Source organism: Aptenodytes patagonicus, chromosome 2 (genome assembly GCF_965638725.1).
Source record: "Aptenodytes patagonicus chromosome 2, bAptPat1.pri.cur, whole genome shotgun sequence".
Lineage (NCBI taxonomy): Eukaryota > Metazoa > Chordata > Aves > Sphenisciformes > Spheniscidae > Aptenodytes > Aptenodytes patagonicus.
Genome location: NC_134950.1, coordinates 25265624 through 25289043, shown reverse-complemented (window position 1 = coordinate 25289043; position 23420 = coordinate 25265624). Strand labels below are relative to the sequence as shown.

The 23420-nt window shown below is 43.4% G+C and overlaps 1 protein-coding gene across 1 annotated transcript in view; it reads left to right on the top strand.

Annotated features, from left to right (window-relative positions):
• LAPTM4B (lysosomal protein transmembrane 4 beta) overlaps positions 1-23420 on the top strand; it is a 60587-nt gene that overhangs the window by 5013 nt on the left and 32154 nt on the right. Inside the window, exons 2-4 of the mRNA XM_076329361.1 lie at positions 11371-11482; positions 20909-20982; positions 21624-21746. Of these exons, the coding sequence (XP_076185476.1) occupies positions 11371-11482; positions 20909-20982; positions 21624-21746 (309 nt within the window). The remainder of the gene's footprint in view (positions 1-11370; positions 11483-20908; positions 20983-21623; positions 21747-23420) is intronic.

Below are 23420 nucleotides of genomic sequence, written 5' to 3'. Positions count from 1 at the left end.
TGCCCCTCCATGGCCCAGACCTGGGCAGTATGTTCAGGGGGAAGAGCTGGATGGTGCCAATGACACGGCTAATTCCCGGCCCTTGGTAGGAGATGTGGTGTCACTGGCAGGTGAAGGGGTCAGGATATAATCTGAAATTACTTGAGATTCCCGATTCTTGTAGTGGAAATGGCTGCAGTGAGTAAATATTTATGTCCCAAGTGCCATATCTATAAAATTATCTTTATCTTTTCTATTGTCTGTACTTCCATTCATTAAAAAAAAAGCTGACATCTTGAAAAAAGAACAGTAGCATTCCCAAGTAACTCATTGGAGACTTGCTGCTTTGTGCACATGCTTGGTTTTGAGGAGAGTGGAGAGGGAACTTGGAATTCATTAAGAATAAAGAAAAATATGAATCCTACTTTCAAAGGCTTCCCTGTATGATTGATGTACATGTTGAATATCCAACTGAGACTGGAATCAGAGGAGGTTCAGGGTATTTGCTCTTGGAGTGGATCGCATCCATTTCATTATCTTCTTCAAGACCAGCAGGAAATAAATGACTGATCCTGCACACAAATACCTGCTCAGGGCCTGCATGGTACTTTCTTAAGAAACTGACAACATATGTATGCATTTTAGACATGATAGAACAAAGAATAAAGACCACCACTGATCATTAGCATGAGCAAAATGTACCTTGTCTGAAGGACCTTCTCAATAACTACATTCTGATTGTAACTTATCTAGAGAGACAGTATTAAATAACATAACAATTAATCGTTTCAAGAATGGCTTCTGGAGAACTCCTTAAATAACTCCTTCCTACCATGTGCAAACCCAGGTTGGTTTCTGCAGCGCAGGACCTTATCCCACCTCCTTCCCTCCTCATTCCAATTCCTGTTTCAGGGCCACTGCAGTTAAATTACAAAATAAAGTAACATACGGGAGGAATTTAAATCACACAATCAATAAGACAGCTTGCAAAGACTCTAATCACTCACCTCTGGGTGACAGAATCAATCCATGAACAGGTCAGAAGGGTTATCTGAAGAAAGGATGGATACATAGGTGTTATGTCTGCTTTCTGTTCTGAGTGAAAATAGCCAGGTTTGTGTGTTTGCTGTGTTGCAGAGAGGAGCAGAAAAAGCATTTTGTCAGTCCTCCCAGACTCTGTCACACATCAGTGTGCTTATTAATGTTTTTGTTTTAATAGCTTTTTAAGGCATTGGAGGGCTAAAATTTCTTGTAAGCATCTTTTGGACAGTCTATGCATTTACTGAACTGTTTCTTAGTCTGTAACACAACACAAAGATTTCTGAAAACTTCTTTAAGCTCTAATCTCCTAACATATGCCAGTTTTCTTATATGCCCAAATACCACAGTAGGATTATTCACAGAGTATATGAATCATTGCAACTATAGCTGGTAATCTGTATCAGTTGTCCAGGATAATGACACAGCTGTCTCTTCTAATCCACACAGTTGTCAATTCAGAAAATGTAAACTTTTGTAAAATACCTTTTTTTTTTTTTCTTAGTAAGGCCTTCAATTGGATAATAAATTCACTGGGCTTACCAAGAACAGTTGTCTCCCTCCAGTGAGAAAACAGATGCTGGTTGTAAGAGGAGCAAAGTTTACTTAAACGCTTGTTAAAGGAAAGAAATCCATTAAGAGTCCAGTATGCTATAATTACATTTGGTTTTTATATAAAAATCATGAATGTATTTATAGAAAGGAGAGGAGGTGTTACGTTAATCAAGTAAAATGTGTTTAGAAGTTCTGTTGAAGGTTAATATGTATCTCCTAGTGTGCCAGAGAAGAACACATTAAGCTTCGCAAACTGATCGTTGATTAGACTGACATCAGTGAAAATGCAATTAGTCTTATATATTCCTGGACATATGGAACGGATGTTGCAAAATAGCCAGGAATTAATTTCCTTGATTGCTTTCTTTTTCTCTGGTTTTACTGTGAGCCTCATGCTTTCACTGTAAAACTCTGGAAGTTGAAAGTGGCCAAGGCTCGGAAACGTGCACGGGAGTTTCTGTGGTGTTCTGCAGCTGGACTGGAGGTTTCAAGCCCCAAATCTCCAAACAGCAGAATAGGAGGAGAAAAACCACGCTCGTTGCTGAAGGTGCGAGAGAGTGCTCCTGGTCGATTTGAGGTATTGAATCTGCCAGCAAGGCATCACCGAAGAAATAATCTGGACTTGAGCCTATTGTACTGTTCCTGGACCTCCTGTGGGTCTGCTCTCTTTCAGATGTCTGCAGTCAGCTCTGACTACCGTCATCCTAGTCCTCTGCCTTAGAAGAGCTTTTTGAAGTGCTGTGGCTGTTTTTCATTTCATTCCTGGCTTGTGCTGAGCAAGGTCTTGTTCTGTCAGGAGATATATTAAGCTGCTTAAAACAGACAGGACAAACGCTTTTGGCAGAAACACAGGTTTGTGGGAGATTGTCACCTTGCGGAGGTACATTTTCCAGCTGTGAAACAGCTGTGCCCAGACAGATCGGATACATGTGATCATGTTGTTTACTATTTCAGCAATTATCTGTACTGTACCATCCTTTGTGGTGTTTCTCCTTTGCATAACTAAATCACTGCCTTGGGTTGCAGAGTGATGCAAGGATGCAGTTTACTACTGATCCTTTGCATGGTTTCTGTGCATATTGCCTGTGGTGACTACATAAGAATAATTGTTCAAAGGTTTGGTGGGTTTTGGTGGGGTTTTTTTTAATTAAGTGGGCATATGTGGCTCGCTGTCAAAAGTTGGGGCACACTCTTCTCACCAGTGCAGTAACACATGTCCAAAGAGGCTAGAGGTGAGTTTGAGCCCAGACAGCGTCATGGGCTGGTGTGGGTAGGACACACTAGCTGCTGGCCGTGGCCAGCTGCCTCGGGCAATCCAGGCCAGGTTCTCAACTGCTCAGTTACAGCTGCGTTGACTGGCCCATCCTCTGTCACCAGTCCACGCTAAGGTTCAGACCCATGGGAGCTGCCACAACTAACATCAACGGCGACACTTTCACAGGTCCACCCTCAACCTTTCACAGTCACCTGCAAGACTCAAAAATCAGTTTCTGGAAGTCAAGGGCAAATCCCAACTGACCAGTTGAACAACTCTTTTTCTAACAAGGTTTTAATGCATACCAATTCTTTGCTAGCTCTCCACAACATCCTGAACCGAGACATGCTTTAGTAGAAATTGTGAGTCAGCCTGGCAACATTATAACTTGAACATGGGTATATGATTATATCTCTCCGAGGCTGGGCAGAAGACCTAGGCAATCATTTTCAGGACCTTGCTCAGAAACAGGTTCAACTTCCTTTAATTACAAAGTAAAAGTAACAAAGAATCCACCGACAAATTTGCATACAAATATCCTCTTTCCTTAAACCATGACAGGGCTAAGATTAAGTATATAACAAATTAAACTCTATCTCTAGGGAAGCAGAAACCTCCAGTGTGCATCCTGCACAGTTTGTCCATCTAATTTTTCTTTTATAAATTTAGTCATTACCATATTTCATTAGTAACAGACCTCTTGTGGTTTGGGTTTAGGACTGTTAAAAGGCTGGCAGTAGTTGAGTCATTTGTATAGAAGAGTGCTGATAAATTACGCTGGACTTCCTATATCAATTTAATCAGCATAGCCTTTAAAGTTGAATGCTTAGTGTCATTATTATAGTCAAAGTTGAGTTTATATATAAAGTCTGATAAAAATTTTTTATGCAGCTTTCTATTACGTGCTCTCTATAATATGCACTCTGTAATATGCTAGTCTGAGCCTGCCTGGATCATTCTTTGGCTTCTCATGAGTAATTTGGAAAAATAAGCAACAAGAATTGCAGACTCTACCCTGTCTTCTCCAGATTAAAGAACATAAAAACTTAATTGCTGCTTCTGATCTGACTAATGCTCTCCCTATTCCAGTGCGGTATTTCAGGTAGCAGCCAGAAACATATGCTTTGAGAAACCACACAGGAAAGTAAGAAAGAATGACTTGTGCAGGGAAGACATTTTCTTTTATTCTACTATTAATTTACGGTGGGCAATAACCTGAAGTACGAAGGCTTACATTTTGTTTTTAAGATGCTTTGTAATACAACTAAGCACTTGCATTTCCTCAATAAACAGCTCATCCTTTTCCATATTCCTCCAACCTTTTGGCTTCAGTAATAATGTCTGATAATGACTTTCACTGGTGAAAGGGATGAAGGATTTCCTTTAACCCAACTCTACGTGACCATCTTTCTGTTTCCCTTCCGATTCTTGTGTTTCATTGGGTGAAAAGATAACTAAGTGTGTCTGGGTTTCCTTTCTTGGACCATTCATTATTTTGTGTATCACTAACACATCTGCAGCTTGTCCCCCAGCATTGGAGAGTTGAAACATTTTCATTAGCAAGAGGCAGTAGGCTTACACAGCAGAAAAAAGAGAGAGAGGCATCTACTCTGACAGCCAGCATTCTCCTGCTCCTCCTTTCCCAGGAGTTCAAGCCACTGACTGAGGTGTGCTCAGATGTAGCTCCTGGGTCCTATGCAGCCTGAGGGGGAAGATGACTGAATTGTTGCCATGAGATCTGTAAAAAAACTTGGGCACACAAGGGGGACACCTCATTTCTTCTCACGTTCATTTTCCTGCTCTCCACGGCAGTCAGACAGCTGTAAAACCTTTATTGCTAAAATTGCCTCCTTGTTTCCTCTTTAATCAGAATTCAGAAAAAAAATATACTTTGCCTAACAGGGGGAGAGAGAGAGAAGAGAGAGAAAAATCTGCCTATACGGGGCAATAGTTCATAAACTTTAACTCATCATCAATGCTAACAAAAGTAGTTTGGGAAAGGCGCCCCAGATAGCACAAATCTACCCTGAACTATTGAGTTAAACTTGACTTTTTTTCCCTTTTGTAGGGTTCTTTTGTCCTCTTGATGAACAAGTGTTCTTGCTTTTATTAATGTCTTCTATGCTAAAAGAAAAAAGCAAGAAAAATGCAAAGAATGTGCCAGGTGGGAAGGCAACCGTAGATGGGGAGAATTAAGGATGTTGAGTAAGCTTAACCATACATTTTCCATACATTCTTACTTTTTCTAACAGTAATACTGACTTCAAATATCAAAGTATTCTGAAATATTTACAGACTTCTGTTAGTTTAGTTTCAAGGAGCAAAATAGTTTAAGATTGGGGGGTTGTTTCTATAGAAAACAACACTTAGAGTCATAAACTTACCTTGAGTTTTTTGAAGGGGGATAGAGGGTATGGGGTTTTGCTTGATACTTTCTTCAGTTTTATTAAAACCATTTAGGATTTCTTACTAGTAAATTTAATGTCATCGGTGATTTGCTCCAATGGTATCTCTGTAGAGGGCAACAAACTAAACCCTGCCAGTTCTGTGGGTTTTTTAAAATACGTTAAATTGTGTGCGCCAGTTCAAAACCTGGCCAGGGTTTAGGAGCCTTGGTCAGCTACACCCCGAGATGGCTCACTGTTCAAAGTCCTCAGAGAAATCTGCTGTTATTTGCTGCTCAGTCACAACCATTTTTGTTCAGAAACATTATCTCCTTTTTCATCTAGTAGCTCATACTGTGTCAGGTGTGGGACTATAGAGTAAACTACAGTGATGTTTATGGTAACTAGCTGCCTATATCAATCCCAGTATTATAATTCACTAATACGGATTACAGAAAGTTGGGGGGTTAACCCAGAATGACTGTGTTTCCATTAAATCTATTTTTTCATTATTTTCTATACCATAAAAACAGAGTTTATCTTTGTAGTTTTCTATTTTTCTCCCCTTATCTAAAAGTATAGGGGGTTTATACCTAAATATTACTGGGGTGTTCACTGTCATTAAACCAGCTCTCTGGAACTGTAAAGGGCCCCCAACAGGGAGCACAGGCGGCAACTTAGTGCTCCACCACTGCAGAGATTTAAGGAGTGTGCCTAAGGGGATCTCTCTTGAGTTCAGTGAAGCTGAAAACAGACCCAGAATTAAGTGTACATACATCTTTCACCACATAGACAGCATCCAGACCGTTACATGCATGGATTCAGTTATAAATTGAACCCTCAATATAAATAAAGCTAGGGGGTTTTCTTACTTTTTCCTATAAATGCAAGGAACTCTCTTCACTGCATTAGGAAGTCTTGGGAGAACTGTCGTAGAACATTTGTAGAGGGGACCCTGTGGACTTCAATAGAAACATCAGTGTATTTTTAAAGCAGCATACTGAGGTAAAGTAAGCTTAATATTTCCTCTTCTAAACTCCTTTATCAGAGCAATTTTATTTCAACTCTTGACTGTAAGCTGGAGGAAGGGAGGGACAAATTAAGCAATTGTAAGTCCTGACAATTCTTTTAGTATTTACGGACTTCTATGTAAGTCACTGGCTTGAGTATTTGTCTGCTTGAGTTAGGGTTCAGCAAAAAGATCTGTGTTAATGGCATGCTCTTAGGAGCTACTGGAACTAATTTTGTTTTAGGTAATCTGGGATAGATATGATGCAGCTGCACTTCTGTGAAGGGTCTGAAATTATAGTGGTACTCATTTTCTCATCACCTGTTGATACAGCGGTTCCTGACACCTTTCCTTCCCTGCATTTTATCTCCATGGGTTACCACAGTTCACTGCTGATCTCTGGAACAAATGATGTGGAAAAGAAGACAACTCACTCATTGGTGGCAGAGGTCTGAATTTTTAGTGCATTGTATAGTTTCTAAATGCTGGATGCTGTCTGTGAAAGACATGAGGTTGCTTCCTTGCATCCTAAACACCGCACATTCCCTCTAGCAGAGCTGCCTCACATCATACATAAGCTGCTGGTTCTTTATCGCAGTACAGATGGAAGCAGCAGCAGTGGCTGGCAGTGCCGGTCCTACTCTCAGCACATGCTGCCTTTCTCCCTCATGCCTGCATGCACCTTCTCTCACACAGTTGTTGCTGTTTAAAATACCTTCTCAAATCTGAAACTGTGTTTTGTAAGACCAGAGCAGGAAATCCAAGTAATGCTCCAATATTTGGACTTGCTATCTCCTCCATAATATGTCCTGTTTTCCCCTTTTCATTACATATTCTGGGGTCTCTACAAAGCAGAGTTATTTTCCTCCTCTACATTGACAAGAAGGTGGATGTATTCCACCTAGTTGCCAGATAAGCAAGATTTGGGGATTTTTTTAAATTATTATTTTATTTCTGTATCAGGATAAGAGGACAGTTGGGCATTTCTAGGACTTTCTGTGGGATCTTTGTCCAGTCTCTTGTTAGGGCACTCTGGGCACCATCCTGCAGGGGCTAAGCCCAGGTGCAGAACTGGGGGCTGATAATGGGGTCTATCAACAGCCCCCAACATGGCAGGTGATGAACCAGAGCCAGGGGCCACCCAGGGGGCCCAACCAGGAGCAAAAGGGGATGAGACCAGGGACACAACTGGAGACAAGCTACAACATGCATTCAAGGGGTCCATCCAGGAAGCATGGCTGGAGACTGGCACTCCTGTTGTGCCACTGGGGCAGGGACTGATGACCCCAGGCTGAGCTGAAATGGGGTTCTGGGCCATAGGCAGGGGTGTGGGGAGGCCCAAGGTGGGGCTCGGCAGGGCCAGTAAGGCCTGTTAGTGCGCCAGGGGCTCCTCTCCTATAACTCTGGGTAGCACTATGGCCGTAACCAGCAGCAGGACCCAGTGGTCACAGTTCAGACTTGATAGTGCAAAATCTTGCATTTTATTCTTATCCTTGAACACCACCCTGCTGCATGTTCATGAACATGTTTCTGTTTCTCCATCAATAAAAGGAGGATGATATGTCTCATTGGGAAGGTATAAGGCTTAGTTGCGTACTGAAACTTTGCATAATGAAAATGCTTTCTAAGCATTGTTAATTAGTAATTACATTATTTGTTGCTGAAGGAATGTAAAACACCTTGAAGGAAATCTTGGCCCTATTGAGAGAGCAGAAAAATCTCCTTTGCTTTTCCTAGAACAGAGATTTCAACTCTCATACCAACTGCATATATCAACAGGGAATCACTTTATGCTCTTGTCCTTGATTATGTCCTTGGAAGATCATAGAATCATAGAATCATTAAGGTTGGAAAAGACCTCTAAGATCATCGAGTCCAACCGTCAACCCAACAGCACCATGCCCACTAAACCATGTCCCTAAGTGCCTCATCTACACGTCTTTTAAATACCTCCATTATTTAGGATGGGGATGGGGACTCAACCACTTCCCTGGGCAGCCTGTTCCAATGGTTAACCACTCTTTCAGTAAAGACATTTTTCCTCATGTCCAAGATGCTACATCAGTAAGTTTTTAGGCACATTAAATTTATGCATTAAAGCATTTTTCAAAATTCAATGGTTGCATCACTTTCAAAACAAAAGAAAAATCCTAACAAATACAATACACCCAACTGTGCACACATTTCTTCTCGGAGGAAGAGGATGAGCAAATAAACACATGGGGTATTTCACTTGCACTGCTGACAGCACAGTTGGAAGGTGCTCAGAAATCATTATGAAGATCTCAAGAGAACAACCTGATAGAACAGAAAAGTGATGCACTAAAGAGCATTAGATTCCGACTGACCGCAGCAGACTTCAGATCAGGCAAACGTGATTTGTGTCTTATACGGAGACTTAAAGGCAATGCTGACAAACATGTCATCTGAACCCGGACATATCCATATGGAGAAAGTAGAGTGCCTACGTCAGTATTTTATGAATCTTCCTGACCATATCTGTACAAAAGATTAAACTTGTATGCCTTTAAAATAGCAACACTATATACATTTATAGTTTCTGATTGCTTGGTTATTTTAAGTACTCTTCTTAAGTAACATATTTGTTACTGGAATATGTCCTCTAGCTTTCCACAAAAGAATATAAAGCACGAACTGGATTGCAATATGAAGTTATATATAATGTTAAAAATTAGTAGGATTTATAGAATATAACTTTGAATCTTGACACTCATCTGATCTGTCTTCAAAGCCAAGCTAAGACCATCTATGGCTACAGCATTCCCAACACAAAGCTATTTAACTGTTCTATGAAAAAATGCAGTAATGAAGATCTCTAACGCCCTCCAGACAATCTCTTCTGCTGCCTGATTTTTCTTACTGTTCAGCAAGCTGCCTAACCTAAATTTCCTTTTGCCGTAATTTAAATATGTTACTTCACTCATCTCACAGTGGATCCTGAGGAAAGTCTGTTGCCTCCTTCTTTTCCTCACCTTTCTGCATATAAAAGACTGAGACTCCCTCTGCCTTCTCCTCACTAAACAATCCATTTTTTTCCCTGTCAATCACACTTTCTAGATGTCTGATCATCCTCTGTTCTGTTGCAGAATCCTCCCCAGGGTTTTTCTTGGTACGTTTTAGAAGGACTTTGAACTGGGTCCTTTCTGCAGAGGCCCTGTGGAGGGCAAATGGGAGGATGACTTGTGCGTCTAATACCCAGGTTTCTGCAGTACTGCCCACCACCATGCAGCCGCAAAGATGGGCTCATGGACGGCACTGAGTCACGTTCAGTTTATTTGTTGTCGTACCCAGGCTCCTTTCTGAGGAACTGTTACCTACTCAGTTATTTCTCCTCTTGTTCTTCTGCAGTTTGTCACAAATGTGATGCTCTATGCTTGTTGGTACTGAATTGTGCTCTATTGTCTGAATTCTGCCATAGTTGGTCAAAATCTTTTTAAGCTTATCTCCTAAAGTGCTTACAGCTTGGCATTGTCTGCAAATTAAAAAAAGATACAAGTCATAAGTGACTTGAAATACCAAATATTTCAACAATACTGGAGAACCCTAATCAATATATCTTCTGCGCTGGCTGTGAATCCTTGGCAACTATTATTTCATTACAACTATCCAGCTGGTTGTGCACTCACCTTCCTGCACTTTCAACCAAACCAGGTTTTCCTAGCTCATTTATGAGAACCTCATAATGCCAAAAGGCTTGCTAAGATGCAAAGAGATGGTATCTACTGCTTTTTCCCTGTCCACAAGGCCTGTCAGAGAAGGAAAATAAGATTAATTAATTATGGTTTGTCCTTGACAAGCCCATGGTGATTGTTGGTTATGACCATACAAATTTGAAGTGCTAATGGGGAGAATGCTTGATCATCTGTTCTTGGGTTTATTTTATTCTTAAATCTCACAATCTAGCCAGAAATTCTTTATATGGCCCTTCTGCTTTGTAAAGGCGTAAACTGTGCTTGCTCTTTCCCCTGTCTTGTGAACTCAATCTGTTCTCAACAATTTTTCAAAGGTCATTGCTAACAAATCTGGTATCAGCTAGACTTGATGGAATTTGCCTATCAAAAAGTATTTATCTTACCCAAGAAATTCTCTAGCCTGTTCATGTCTTATTATAGCCCGTGTTCCTACACCTTTTTGTTGTTAGTAACCTGTGATCAGATTAGGATGACTTCGAAGCGAGAACCAAAGCAATAAAAATCCATATTTCCCAGCATACTCTGTTATCAGCTTTCTTCTCTCCATTTTCCTGTCTGTCAGTTATCTTCCTAGTTCTGTAGAATAATCTTTTAGCCAGGCTGCATTATTTCGTGCTGAGCAATCTTCTTTTCTGCAGTTAGCCCTCTTCACTTCAAAGTGATATGATTTTGTTCAGATTTGTTTTAAAATACAGCTCTTGGCTACCTCTGTGCTCCTCTCATAGCTGATACTTGGCAATCCGCTTCTACTGAATCACTTGATACTACATTCTTGCGTTTAATTCACTTATTGCATTTCATAGCCAAGGCCTCAGTGTATGTGAATGTCTCTCTGTGCCATATGACACAGGAACGTGCGTATCAGACACTGGGCTCATGTTGCCACCTACTCCCGTCCCCCCAAGGCCTCCTGATTTAGCAGGTCATGTGAATCAGCTCACCACTCACGGCCTCTTTTAAAATTCAGCCTCTTGCAGCAAATCAGCTCCTCTTTGATCATCTAGCAATTTTACAGGGCCTGTCCCCAATTCCAGCTCTGCCATGCTAATAATCCTTGACTACAGTGTTCATTTCTAATAATCTCAAAATGATTGTTTTTAATTGATTTCAGTTTTTGCAACAGAACAAACTGAAATGGATGTGCTAACATGTTTTATAATCTGAAAGAGCAGCGGTAACTTGTCTGATGGTGTGGGAGAGAGTCGGAACAAAAAGGGGTAATCCACGTTTTGTTTCATTTTCCTGCCACCACCTGGGGAAGAAATAGGTCCTGTTTACACAAACCCAGAGAAACTAATTGCAGCGTTAGTTAAATACTACAGTTTTATAGTCGGAAAACTGCATAGTTGGCATGGAGTGTGGCAGGTATATCCTACCCAGAGCTTTTCCACAGATTACTTTCACAGTCTGATCCTTTTCCCTTTTTCCTCTCTATAGATTATCAATTCTGTGGTATTGCTGATTCTGCTGAGCGCCCTGACCGATCCTGACCAGTATCACCTAACCAGTGCTGAATTAGGGGGTGAATTTGAATTTATGGATGATGCCAGTAAGTACAAACTGCCTAAATACTAGCACTCATTGCTCCAGCATTTATGTAACTGTCCTATCATTTCACTAATTATTGTCCTTTAATTATTGCTTCACCTTGGTATCTTACAGATGCATTTTTATTGTGAAAGGTGTATTCATGGCACAGTTCAAATTGGTTACCTAGTAGTAACCTTATCTGTTACCTACTAGTAGTCCATCTGCTCTGCTGTGTCCTGGCTTGGCAGGGGCAGAGCCAACCCTTGACATGGAGATGTTATCCCTGAGCATGGTGCTGAAAGCCCCAGGGGGATTTTGCAAGACACAGGGAGATACGGAGTCTCTTGCACCTCCCAGCACCATGTCCGCTAGTGCCTGCACATGCATAAGAACCCATACTGCTGTTTATGTAACTGGCTGAATGTGTTCATTCATGTTGTACGTATTTACACACACCCCCATGTGCACATGGCATGACTTGCGCAAACCCGTTGTGATAGATGCAAGTATGAATATTAACTGTATAGTCATAGGTGTATTAGTGATAACACAGGGCTGCTTCCTTCTCTCACCAAAGGACATCATAGAAAATCTTCAATACAGTTTCAGGGAAGGATGAGCCAGGCCATTTATGTCTCCTGCAAAAACCTCCTGCCCTTTGCAAATGCTTCTTTCTTCTGTGCCTGTTTCAAATTATTTGGTGATGTTTCGTTTGTTGATTTGCTTTAACTGTTTAATTCCTATCTAGAAAAGTTTTCCCTCAATGTGATTTTGATAAAAATGTCTGTTTATTTTCATTTCTGCTCACAAGATGGTTACGCTCAACATTTCTCACAGTAATCTGAAACAAGGTTTCCTGCTACTTACACTGGTGTCTTGCTGCTCAGAATCACACCCATCCACAGCAAAAGGCTCAAAGTCCTTTCCTCATTCCGACCGAAGTCAATAAAAATATCAGTAGGAAAAGGAGTAGCCACACACGTGAGAAAAATAATTGCACCCATGGTGTGTCAGAGCTGCTGGGTATCAGTTAAGGGATGCTTATTTCCACAAGTTCTTTAGTGCAGATATGCCTTGAGGACCTACATTTAATTAATAATAAGGGACAATTGCTACTTTATTGTGTCTTCATTGAAAAACCACCTACAGCTTCCAACTAAAAATCTTTTTATATAACTGGATTTAAGAAAGTAAGGACCATAGTAGATACAGATGGGCTCCTAGCTGATTCTGACATATTAAAACTGACTGCCTTGTCCTAATTCTCAGAGATTAACCTTGGTAATGACTGTCTGTCAGTGTGGTTTTATATAGCCGACATCAGAGGCCTGCCAGTGCCCAAGGCTTTAAAATAGTAATTCTGTTTTGTAATGCAATAGCTGTGAGATCAAGTACATTGGGGATTTCCACCTACACTTGAAAATTGTATTTTCTATATTTTTCTATCAAGGCTTCTGAAGTGAACCCTGCAAGACTGTAAAAGGATGAGGCCAAGCGACCTCATTTCCATTTGGTAAAGGGAACATTTCACAGGCAGTTAAATTACGAATGAACATTTGAATTAATGTCTCCTTTTATTCTTTGACTCCCTCCGGTTTAATGCCTTACTGAGTAAAGGCAGCTGAATCAAGCTACTGGCTTTTGTAGTTACTGGAAATAGCTGGCAGGAGATAATTTTTTTTTTCTTTTTTTCTTTAAGTATGACTATATTTGTTCAAATCTGAGGAAATGTTTTCTTATGAGATAAAACATCAGACAAACTTCCACGTGCTCTTCTTTTGTCCTACTTTTATTTGTCTTTTTTGAAGAAATATTTCCCAGGTTAGCTACATGTGTTGAAATTCTTAGATGTGAAACCATGAGTACAAACTACAGGAGGATACATCAATTTTTATGCTAATGAAGGTCCCAAAGTTGTTATCTATGTGTACTTGTGTTGACAAATAATAATGATGATGGAAATACTAGTAGCCATTATTCTCGTTACTACTTTTGATGCCCCTATCAATAGCAAACCAAAAAAGAATGCAGACATGGATTTTGCATGTAAAATTGTCGCTCCCTTTCCCTCCCTCCTCAAATAGGCTCCTTCATAAAACAGCCGAAAATATCAACTGGAAATAAACTTACCAGCTGAGTCATAGTAGTGGGATCATGGCTAATGTGAAGTTAATGACCAATTTCCCTTGACTTCCAAGAAACCAGGATTCCCCCAATATTTGTATTCATATTTATTTCTGGCCGTGCTCAGGCCTGGTTTACAGAGAATTTTCAATTTTCTGTTCCAGCAGTGGGAAAAGTTCCTTCCACGTGCAGAGCCAGAGCCAGTCTAGGGCAAACTGCTTGAAAATGCCAGTGCAGCGTCAGTTCTTCCGTGAATGGCTGCTCAGCCTTAATTTCAGGATTTAGCATGGTTCCCAGGGCGTTTCCAGAGGTTCCAAAATGCCTGTTTGATTAAGCAGAGGAAGGATTTACCTGAGTACTTAGAAAAAGCTGTAGGTTGTAGTTTTTCCCTTCTATTCTAGAAAAGGAAATAAGGGGGAAAATAATCTGCCAAGACTTGCCATGCAGCAGATGGATGTACTGGAAGACATCAGCGTGTGTGGTTTGGCTGGCTCTCTGAGATGTACATTTGGGAGCTGGCGAAAACGCTGGATATCCTATGCTGGATATTCAGATGAGCCCATTTAGTCTCATCTTTCTTTTTATTATTTCCTTAGGGCCTGAGGGAGTTTATGAACTAGAAGCTGGACTAGGAAAATTAGAAACGTGTGAGCCGCCCAATGAAATACTGCTGCTAGTAAAAGACTAATAATGTCTGGGCAGGAGATGGAAAAGCCCTATAAATCATTTTGACTTCCCAGAGAGTTTCACCTGAGCCTCCTGCTTAGCTTCTCCAGATACACAGACCATGATCCTGACATGTCAAACAGCCCAAACAAGCAGTGAGTGTTGCTTGGTTTTATTTACTACCTTCAGAGTGTCACAGATATGTACAATACTTCATAAGTCATATGACAGCCAGAACTGAAATCCTATGTATGCCCTATAGAAATTGATGGGAACTTTGACACCGGTGTCAGCAACTCAGGCCGAAATCAGCCTGTGTCCCTACCCTGGGACAGGCAGAGGAGACAAGCAGAGGTCTCAAGGCAGGGCAGGGTAATGAGATGGTCTCTCTGTAGAACATGACATGCATCTGGGGCATAAAAAGACTAATTCAAATAGAAATATTTTTATAACAAAACCTACAAATACCAGGCTTGGACTTCTATGGGGGGTAAAGGGTAAAGCACATACCCTTCCTGCCCCAATCCATCAACACCACCTGTGTAGCATAAGGGGTGTTTCCCCTCCCCATGTCACAGGGAGGGGAAAAAACTAGATCCCTGCCCCAGCGTAGCATATTCAGGGCTGCATCTTCCCCTCTAGCCTTATCCTCTGGAGTAAATGAGCTGGGCTCAAAGGTGCAGAAAGCTCTTTCCTTCTCGTTGGCCACCCTCCTTTGCTGGAGAGAAAATGCCACTGCCGCATGGGTTGCGACCCAGGAGGCTGCACGGCTGCTCACAGCAGCGGCACCGAGCTCACGCAAGCAGCTTGGAGGAGAGAGTGAAGCAGTAATCCTTAGCTGGCAGTAAGGAGGCCAGGCTGCTGGATAAACAAGGCTAGGAGGGTGGGCAAAACTGCTTGAGGATTGTAGGCTGCAATCTGCCTGAGGATTGTAGCTTTCTGGCCCCTGCTGTTGGAGTCGCGAGCCAGCAATTAACTCCGGGGCTGGGGCAGGTGATGAGCTGGAGGATTTGAGGTCTCCATCACGCCACACAGGTCCTGGCTCACGGACTGGCCTCGCTGGCTGCTTCGCCCTGTCCCCACAGCACCTGCCACCAGCATCCTCTGCAAGAGGAGAAGGAAAGGCAAGGAAATGCTTGTGAGTTGGATTTGAGGGAACTCCAGCTGCAGAACTTGCCATGCACGCAAGCACCCCATGGCAGGAGCTCTGCCCAGCCCCAGCAGCATCTTCTCCCCAGTGCGGCAGGAAGGAAGGATCTCACTGCAAGGTATAAGAGGAAAAAAACCCAACTGGTTTCTTTAAAACCAAGCTGAAAACTCAAAAAGCTGTCTAGGACAATAGGCTGTATAACCACTGCAGAGGTCTAAATACAGCCCTTCTAGCCATGACTGCCGTGGAAAGTACAGCATGGCTGGAAAAAAAAATCACACATCCTTGTTAACTTCTCATTTGATGTGCTACATATGTAGTTTCACTCTCATTAATTGAAGCCGACACAGCTCAAAAAACCCAATGAAGCCTTAAATGAGAAAGAACCAGCCTGAGCCAACTAGGACTTGGCACGGTGGAGCACAGCTAGAGAGACACCGGAGACGGGGAGCATGAGTGTGTCAGACCAGAGCTTCAATGTCAAGTTTATCACATTTTGCTAGGCTCTGGCTCTGAACCAGTACTGCCGTGGTCAGGAGCAAAGCGAGGCCTGTGACTGCTGCATTTGCTGCTGAGGAAGTCAGGCAAAAATGCCAGGAGGCCTGCATGGATGAACAAGGAGCTCCCGGACAAACTCAAGCACAAAAAGGAAGCCTACAGAGGGTGGAAGCAAGGACAGGTAGCCTGGGAATACAGAGAAATTGTCTGAGCAGCCAGGGATCAGGTTAGCAAAGCTAAAGCCCTGATAGAATTAAATCTGGCCAGGGACGTCAAGGGCAGCAAGAAAAGCTTCTATAGGTACATCGGGGATAAAAGGAAGACAAGGGAAAAAGTGGGTCCTCTCCGGAATGAAACGGGAGAGCTGGTTACCCAGGACACGGAGAAGGCGGAGGTACTCAATGACTTTTTTGCCTCAGTCTTCACCGGCAAGTGCTCGAGCCTCACCGCCCAAGCCACAGAAGGCAAAGGCGGGGACTGGGAGAATGAAGAGCCACCCACTGTGGGAGAACATCAGGTTCGAGACCATCTAAGGCACCTGAAGGTGCACAAGTCCATGGGACCCAATGAGATCCATCCACGGGTCCTGAAGGAACTGGCGGATGAAGTTGCTAAGCCACTATCCATCGTTTTTGACTGAAGTCGTGGCAGTCCGGTGAAGTTCCCACTGACTGGAAAAGGGGAAACATAACCCCCATTTTCAAAAAGGGTAAAAAGGAAGACCCGGGGAACTACAGGCCAGTCAGTCTCACCTCTGTGCCTGGGAAGATCATGGAACAGATCCTCCTGGAAGCTATGCTAAGGCCCATGGAGGACAGGGAGGTGATTCAAGACAGCCAGCATGGCTTCACCAAGGGCAAGTCCTGCCTGACTAACCTAGTGGCCTTCTATAATGGAGTGACTACATCAGTGGACATGGGAAGGTCTACAGATGTCGTCTATCCTATCTGGACCTCTGTAGGGCCTTCGACACGGTCCCCCACAACATCCTTCTCTCTCAACTGGAGAGGTATGGATTTGATGGGTGGACTGTTCGGTGGTGAGGAACTGGTTAGATGGTCACATCCAGAGGGCAGTGGTCAACAGCTCAGTGACCAGATGGAGGTTGGTGACGAGTGGCATCCCGCAGGGGTCCGTATTGGGACCGGTACTGTTTAATATCTTCATCAGTGACATAGACAGTGGGATCGAGTGCACCCTCAGCAAGTTTGCAGATGACACTAAGCTGAGTGGTGCGGTCGACACACCAGAGGGACGAGATGCCATCCAGAGGGACCTGGACAAGCTTGAGAAGTGGGACCGTGTGAACCTCATGAGGTTCAACAAGGCCAAGTGCAAGGTCTGCACCTGGGTTGGGGCAACCACCGTATCAATCCAGGCTGGGGGATGAAGGGATTGAGAGCAGCCCTGCCGAGAAGGACTTGGGGGTACTGGTGGATGAAAAGCTGGACAGGAGCCAGCAATGTGTGCTCGCAGCCCAGCGGGCCGATCATATCCTGGGCTGCATCAAAAGAAGTGTGGCCAGCAGGTCGAGGGAGGGGATTCTGCCCCTCTACTTTGCTCTGGGGAGACCCCACCTGGAATACTGTGTCCAGCTCTGGAGCGCTCAGCATAAGAAAGACACGGACCTGTTGGAGTGGGTCCAGAAGAGGGCCACAAAAATGATCAGGGGGATGGAACACCTCTCCTATGAAGAAAGGCTGAGAGAGGTGGGGTTGTTCAGCCTAGAGAAGAGAAGGCTTCGGGAAGACCTTATTACAGCCTATCAGTACTTAAAGGGAGCTTATAAGAAAGATGGCGGCAAACTTTTTAGCAGGGCCTGTTGCGACAGGATAAGGGGGAATGGCTTTAAACTAAAGGGGGGTAGATATAGACTAGATAGAAGGAAGAAATGTTTTATGCTGAGGGTGGTGAAACACTGGCACAGGTTGCCCAGAGCGGTGGTGGATGCCCCATCCCTGGAAACATTCAAGGTCAGGTTGGACGGGGCTCTGAGTAACCTGATCTAGTTGAAGATGTCCCTGCCCACGGCAGGGAGGTTGGACTAGATGGCCTTTAAAGGTTCCTTCCAACCCAAACTATTCTATGATTCTATGAAATTACAATGACAGCAGCTTCCCCTTAGATACAGTGAGTAGGTGACTGGGATTAAGAACGGACAGAATAAATACATGAGCAGTGCCTTCAAACTGATGGTTAAAAGAAAAATATTGATCCAAGATCCTCTTTTATAGGAGGTTCAATTGAGGTTAGTGGCTACAGACAGCCATTTCCACTTCTCTCCTTTTCTTTCATTACCTCAATTGTACCTGGCCTGTTCAAAATAATTTTGAATTCACAGGATGTATGTGGGCAGCCAGAGTAAAGTACCACACAAATAAGAGTGTCTGAAGAGGCTGCGGTACCTTGTATCAGTATAGGTTTGTTTTGTGGGTGCTTCTTCCTCTTGAGGGCAGAATTCAGATCAGATCTAACAGGCACAGCACAGCCTTACGGCTCCTAAAAAGCTGGAGACTGGTCATGGCAATGCAGCTCAGACACCTACACTGGATGTCCGGATTCTCTGCACAAAGAGGTGAAGGAGGTGCCTCTGAAGAGCAATTTGGCATGAAGAGCAATTTGGCATAAAGACCAGTTTGGGATGCACTGAGATGTCGTCCCCTCCTGACTTACAAGCAGGGAGCCCAACTGCCTCCCGATGGCATTTCCAAGCGCCCACAAGCCGAGCTGCGTAAAGCCACCAGTTAGGAAGCAGTGAGCGCAGGGGTGCAGCTAACCTCAGTGCTGAGTGCTGGTGCCTCTCCTGCGTGAGACCTGCTTATTTTGACAATAAGACAAAGCTTCAAGCATTTGCACTGTGAGTAAGGACATCTGGACTCCAGGCCCTCATCAGACTACAGTGGTTTAAATGTGCTCCTCCAAGTGCCCAGGAAAGGGGCCCCATCCATTAAATTAGGAAGTAGCCTGCAATAGGGCTTATTCTGTTGCATTTGAGTCCCTGTGCAATCACATTGACAAAATTTGGGGGCAACAGTGAGAAAGCAAGTGTCCTGAAACCCAGGACACAGGCAGCGTCCTGGGAAAGGGGAGACCTGGGTTCCTAAATCCTTAATCGTGCTATTGGTAGGCACAGTACCCAAGGAGCCTGTAGCCCAACGTACATAAGCACTCTCTGGAGACGCCCTCACCAGCCAACGACAGTCTCTTCTTGCTCATTTTTCCGCCAGCTTCACAAGTCTCAGGTTCCTCTCTGCTTCAAGGGCCAGTAGAAATCTGGATTAGTGCTGGCAGGAGCTCTGCGCTAGTGCAGGTTTGTGTTCCTTCAAGCAGAGAAGGGTCGAGGACTGGGTCCTTTGTCTTCTACATGGATGATCGTACTGGTAGGCTGGAAAAAATGACACGCGATACTTAGTGTCTGTCCTTCCTCTTCAGCCATGACCCGTGTGAACCTGCACTGCTACCTGGTGGCAGTAGGTGAGACCTGTCCACAGCTACCAGATCAGGACCTTTCAGGGACTTTGATGCAGGCTCCAGGGCACCTACCCAGAACCTCATTTTGATGCAGCCAGGGAGGTGGAGGGACTGTCCCTTGCTGCGGGATGCTCCTCATCATGGGCTGGAGTTAGATGTTGTGGCAACTCTGTGATCAAATGGAGGCATCTTCACACTTTGAATGTCTCCAAAGTCAGGCAGTGATGGGTAGTGAACAGCCTGAATACCATCATGTATTTGTGTGTCTGAAGTCCACCAAATGTCTCATCAAGGCAGGTAGTTTAATTGGACCTGGTGACAGCAATGTGAACAGCAGGTATCTCACAGATACCCACAGAGCTGGGTTCTCTAAAGTCATGTCCTATATACCTCATGTCCTCTCTCCTCTTCGTGCACTGGCTTAGCCTCGGAAAAGTGGTTGCCATATTCAGTTGCACTCCCAAACTCACTATAAGGTCGGGTTCAGAAATACACTTCTGGTATCCTGACTATGGCCTGTAATATCAAGGGAGGTGTATAGGAAAAGACCAAACATATGCAATTTTTTCCCCCAGGATCTCCTTCCAGCTGTTCGTGGCTTAGGAACTTCTTGAATCTAATAAAAAGTTAATTGAAAGCTGAGCAGCAATAGAAGAAAAAGATAGGAGTCCTGTAATTACTCCAATCAAAACCTTAAAGAGTATTTTGCTTCCTTTACTACTTCACCTTTCCTGACAGCTATACATCTTCATTAATAAGCTGTATATCTCTGTAGTATTCTTGGTTGAAATGAAAATTTTCAAGATGTTATTTCTGCTCTAAGATGCCTCTACCTGCCAGTTTGGTTTTAAAAATTCATTTCTGCTTTTCCAAAGTTTTTAGAGATATGTGAGCAATAGTACACAGCAGCTACTAGTGCAAAAACAATCTGTAGTGCAGAAAATCAGACACTTTCTGACTACAGATGTCATCATCACTGACAAGATAGTCTTCTCCATGTGGCTTGGATCATCCCTTTCTTCTGTTACCAGATCTTTGACTTTGCTCTTAACACGCTGGTTGCCATCAGCGTGCTCGTCTATCCCAGCACAATTCAGGACTACCTCCGCCAACTGGTAAATCACTTGATGTTCACAAGCCTTTGGGGGCTTTGGGGGAAAAAACTGTGCAAGGCGCACAGTTTGTCCTGTATTTCTAGCCAACAGTTTATTGTTGACTTCCTATGCAGCCCTTGAAAAGTCTGCTCCTGATTTTTCAAAATCCTTCAGAAAAATTAAATCAGTCATGGCACCTCCACAGCCTTATAGAGGCTGCAGAGGCTTGCACAGTGTAATCACTGTCTGTGCTTCTCATATTTAGGAGGTTTCCCACAAGAGCCAGAGACTTCCTACAGCAATGGCTGAACGAGGCACCTGACCCCATCTCCACCCCACTTCCCACACTGCCCTTTGAGATGTTCTGCATGAGGTAGATGGCAAAATAACTGAACCAAGGTCTGAATTTATCAGTGATCATTTTGATGTGTTTCTCTTCCAGATATGTGCATTGCCACAGCAATTTCTCTTCTTATGATTCTGATCTGTGCAATGGCTACATATGGTGCATATAAGGTAATTCATTATATTCGGTGAAGACATGAATGAAGTGAACTACACAACTCTGTAGAAACAAAATTAAGAAAATTGCTTTCTAACAATTTCTTGTTTAGTTGTTTAGCTGAAAACTGAGAGGAAAAAAAAAAGTCAGGCAGCAGAACTGATTGCTCAGATCAGCGATATCCCAGGGCCCCGTGCTGTAGGCAGGAAGACTGCCCAGTTGTGTTGACTGTCTGCAGTTTCAAATATGAGTAAGCTCTGGGCAAACTCTGAATTCAGAGAACTAAATCTTGTTCCTACCAAAATTAAGGGATTTTTTTCCCATTCACCTCCCAAGTCTGTGGTTTTTCCCAATATTAATCCTATTACTTAGGGGAAAAAAGAGTGTCATGTGGTTTCTAAATGTCCCAGTACAACAAGTTGTGGGACTTACTTACACCACATCTATTACTGCAGTTCAGCAGCCAAGCTGGCTTGGTCAACCCTTTTGGCTGAATGTCATATTTCTTTTAGCTGATTTAACAAATTCTTTTCTCTTATGGCTTCATGAAATGTAATGCGTTGTGTCAAATATTGCTTAGATTTTAGTGTAGCAAGACATATATCCTTCTATTTTAACTTGTGGCTGATGAGTTTTTAATTTATTTCCTTTTTAGCAACATGCGGCTTGGATCATCCCTTTCTTCTGTTACCAGATCTTTGACTTTGCTCTTAACACGCTGGTTGCCATCAGTGTACTCGTCTATCCCAGCACAATTCAGGACTACCTCCGCCAACTGGTAAATCACTTGATGTTCACAAGCCTTTGGGGGAAAAAACTGTGCAAGGCGCACAGTTTGTCCTGTATTTCTAGCCAACAGTTTATTGTTGACTTCCTATGCAGCCCTTGAAAAGTCCTCTCAGTCCTTGCTAGTCTGTATTCAACATCCTTGCAAGGTTACATTACTAACTTATTACAGTATTTGTGCAGAGCTCTGGAGTTTTGCAATGTTGTGGAAGCTCTCAGCACCACTTCATTTAGAATGACACGCATATTGCAAGACATAGATAATAAGTAATTGCTTTTGGATTCAGAGTTATTGTGCTCATATCCAGCGGCTTATTTTTGGTGCTATTTCAAGGATGTTCTGTTGCTCCTTTTAATTTATTTGGTGGCTTTAACACAGATTTCATTAGGCAGGAGTTTGATTCAATGTAGGTTTGTTTTTGCTAGAAAATATTATCAGAATCTGTCTTAGGGACAAGTAGAGGCTGCCTTCTTGCCATGGTCTACTTTGGCCAAACATCCGTAACCAGTATTGTGCAAGGTTACAGGATGTGATTGCAACCACCTACAGCAAAGACAAGAGCCCACCACCTTCTGTCTCATCACAGGACTATGTGCCATGTCCAACAATATTCAGGTGGAGTTGCAGAGCTCTGGGGGAAGCTAACGCTGCCGCTGTGTCTGAAAATCTGCCTTGGGAACCTGAATACAGATTAGCTTGGCTGTGAACTTTGTTATGTGGATGGAAAACTAGCTAGGGCAGTATAAATTACGGGTAATGAGAAACAGCAGGCAGATAAGTAGCCACACAAATCTGCAGGAAGAGGCAATGCATCGAGCCAGTGGGAGCTGGGATTCATCAGGGGCCTGTTATCCTTCACCTTATTTAACACCTGCCTGCATTCACGGCTGATGCTACACTGGAAGAAAAGCAGAGGAAGAATTCAAAAGGTTCTCAGAGATATGAGTGGAAAAGAGCAAATTACAGCCGTAGCTTGGTGAGTGCTTGAAGCTGCCGCTGCTGCTGGCTGGAGCCCTCCTGCCTTTCCTTTGCCTGCAGTCCCTCGCTTCTGCAGCGGTGCCAGCCCTTCTCTTGTGGCAGCACAAGCGTCTGTGTGGCTGCAGGAACTCGCCCCCCTTCCCAGAGAATGAGTTGTAACCAGGTTTTACTCAGTCTTGGTCACTGTGCGAGAACGTGAGGGGACGGGATCAGGCTGGGAGCTGCGCACCGAAAAGCCCCTGCTCTTCTACTGAAAACCTGGTGCCACGTCTGGAGCTGGCTCACCAGGAGGGCAAAGAGCAGCTGATTCTCTCAAAATGTCTGCTAAAACGTCACTGTCATTCCTGCAGATAAAAAAATAATAGGCCCTTCCGTAGCAGAAATACAAGGAGCTGGCCTTGGAAGGTGTTGGGAATGGTGCAGCAGAGCATTTTGTGAGCCACGTTGCTGCTCTGGAGCATTAAAACCTCTGGTTGCACATATCTTTGTCTTGCTGTTGTAAATCATTTTCCGGACTGGTAATGAAATGCCGCAAGACTTCGGGAGGGCTAAACTGTCAGTACTCAAAAGGGCAAGGGGGATTTCCAGGACAATTATAGGCTGATTAGCCTGACATTGCTACCAAGCAGAATAAGAGAAGTGCTGAGATGAGAGTCAATTGATAAAGGTTTAGAAGAGAGGAATATG